General features: G+C 49.3%; 1 protein-coding gene across 1 annotated transcript in view; it reads left to right on the forward strand.

Annotated features, from left to right (window-relative positions):
• tbx5a (T-box transcription factor 5a) overlaps positions 1–469 on the forward strand; it is a 14,266-nt gene extending 13,797 nt beyond the window's left edge. Inside the window, exon 9 of the mRNA XM_020600929.1 lies at positions 7–469. Within this exon, the coding sequence (XP_020456585.1) occupies positions 7–469 (463 nt within the window). The remainder of the gene's footprint in view (positions 1–6) is intronic.
• The last annotated feature ends 208 nt before the right edge of the window (positions 470–677 follow it).

Consider the following 677-nt stretch of genomic DNA (forward strand, 5'->3'; position numbering starts at 1 on the left):
CCTGGCTGGTGCCCCCTACCGCAGTGAATCCAGCCAGCGACAGGCCTGTATGTATGCCAGTGCCTCGCAGGGCGCTGAGCCTGTTCCCAGTTTGGAAGACATCAGCTGTAACACTTGGGCCAGTGTCTCACCCTACGGGAGTTGCTCTGTTGCCACCATGCAGCCATTGGAGCGGCTGCCCTACCAGCACCTCTCCACTCACTTCTCCTCAGGGTCTCTGGTTTCCAGACTTGGCCACGCCTCACCACAGCTTGGTGACGGCCACCACGCGGCCATGTACCAGAGCTCCATGACCCACCAGAGTCTGGGCCACCAGTGCAGTCCTGGCTCTGGGATCCAGTCACCAACAACCAGCCTACAGGGAAACGAGTACCTCTATACACACAGCATCCCACGTACTCTCTCACCACACCAGTACCACACTGTGCACAGTATCAGCATCATGCCAGAGTGGAATGAGAACAGCTAAAAAAGTGTTTTTTTTCCTTCCTCAAAAAATAACATTATTCAAAGAAAAAACAAATAAGGACCAAAATAAGGCAGAGTTTGATAAATTTGTATTTATATTTTTAAAGGATGTGTTAATGTTCATCTTAATGAGATTAGTGTTGGTTCACTGACTCAAGTTTGGATATTTCTAAGATGGTGTTGACTGCGAGAGCAAGCATCTTATCACT

This window comes from Monopterus albus, unplaced genomic scaffold, assembly GCF_001952655.1.
Source record: "Monopterus albus unplaced genomic scaffold, M_albus_1.0 scaffold49.1, whole genome shotgun sequence".
NCBI classification, from domain to species: Eukaryota; Metazoa; Chordata; class Actinopteri; order Synbranchiformes; family Synbranchidae; genus Monopterus; species Monopterus albus.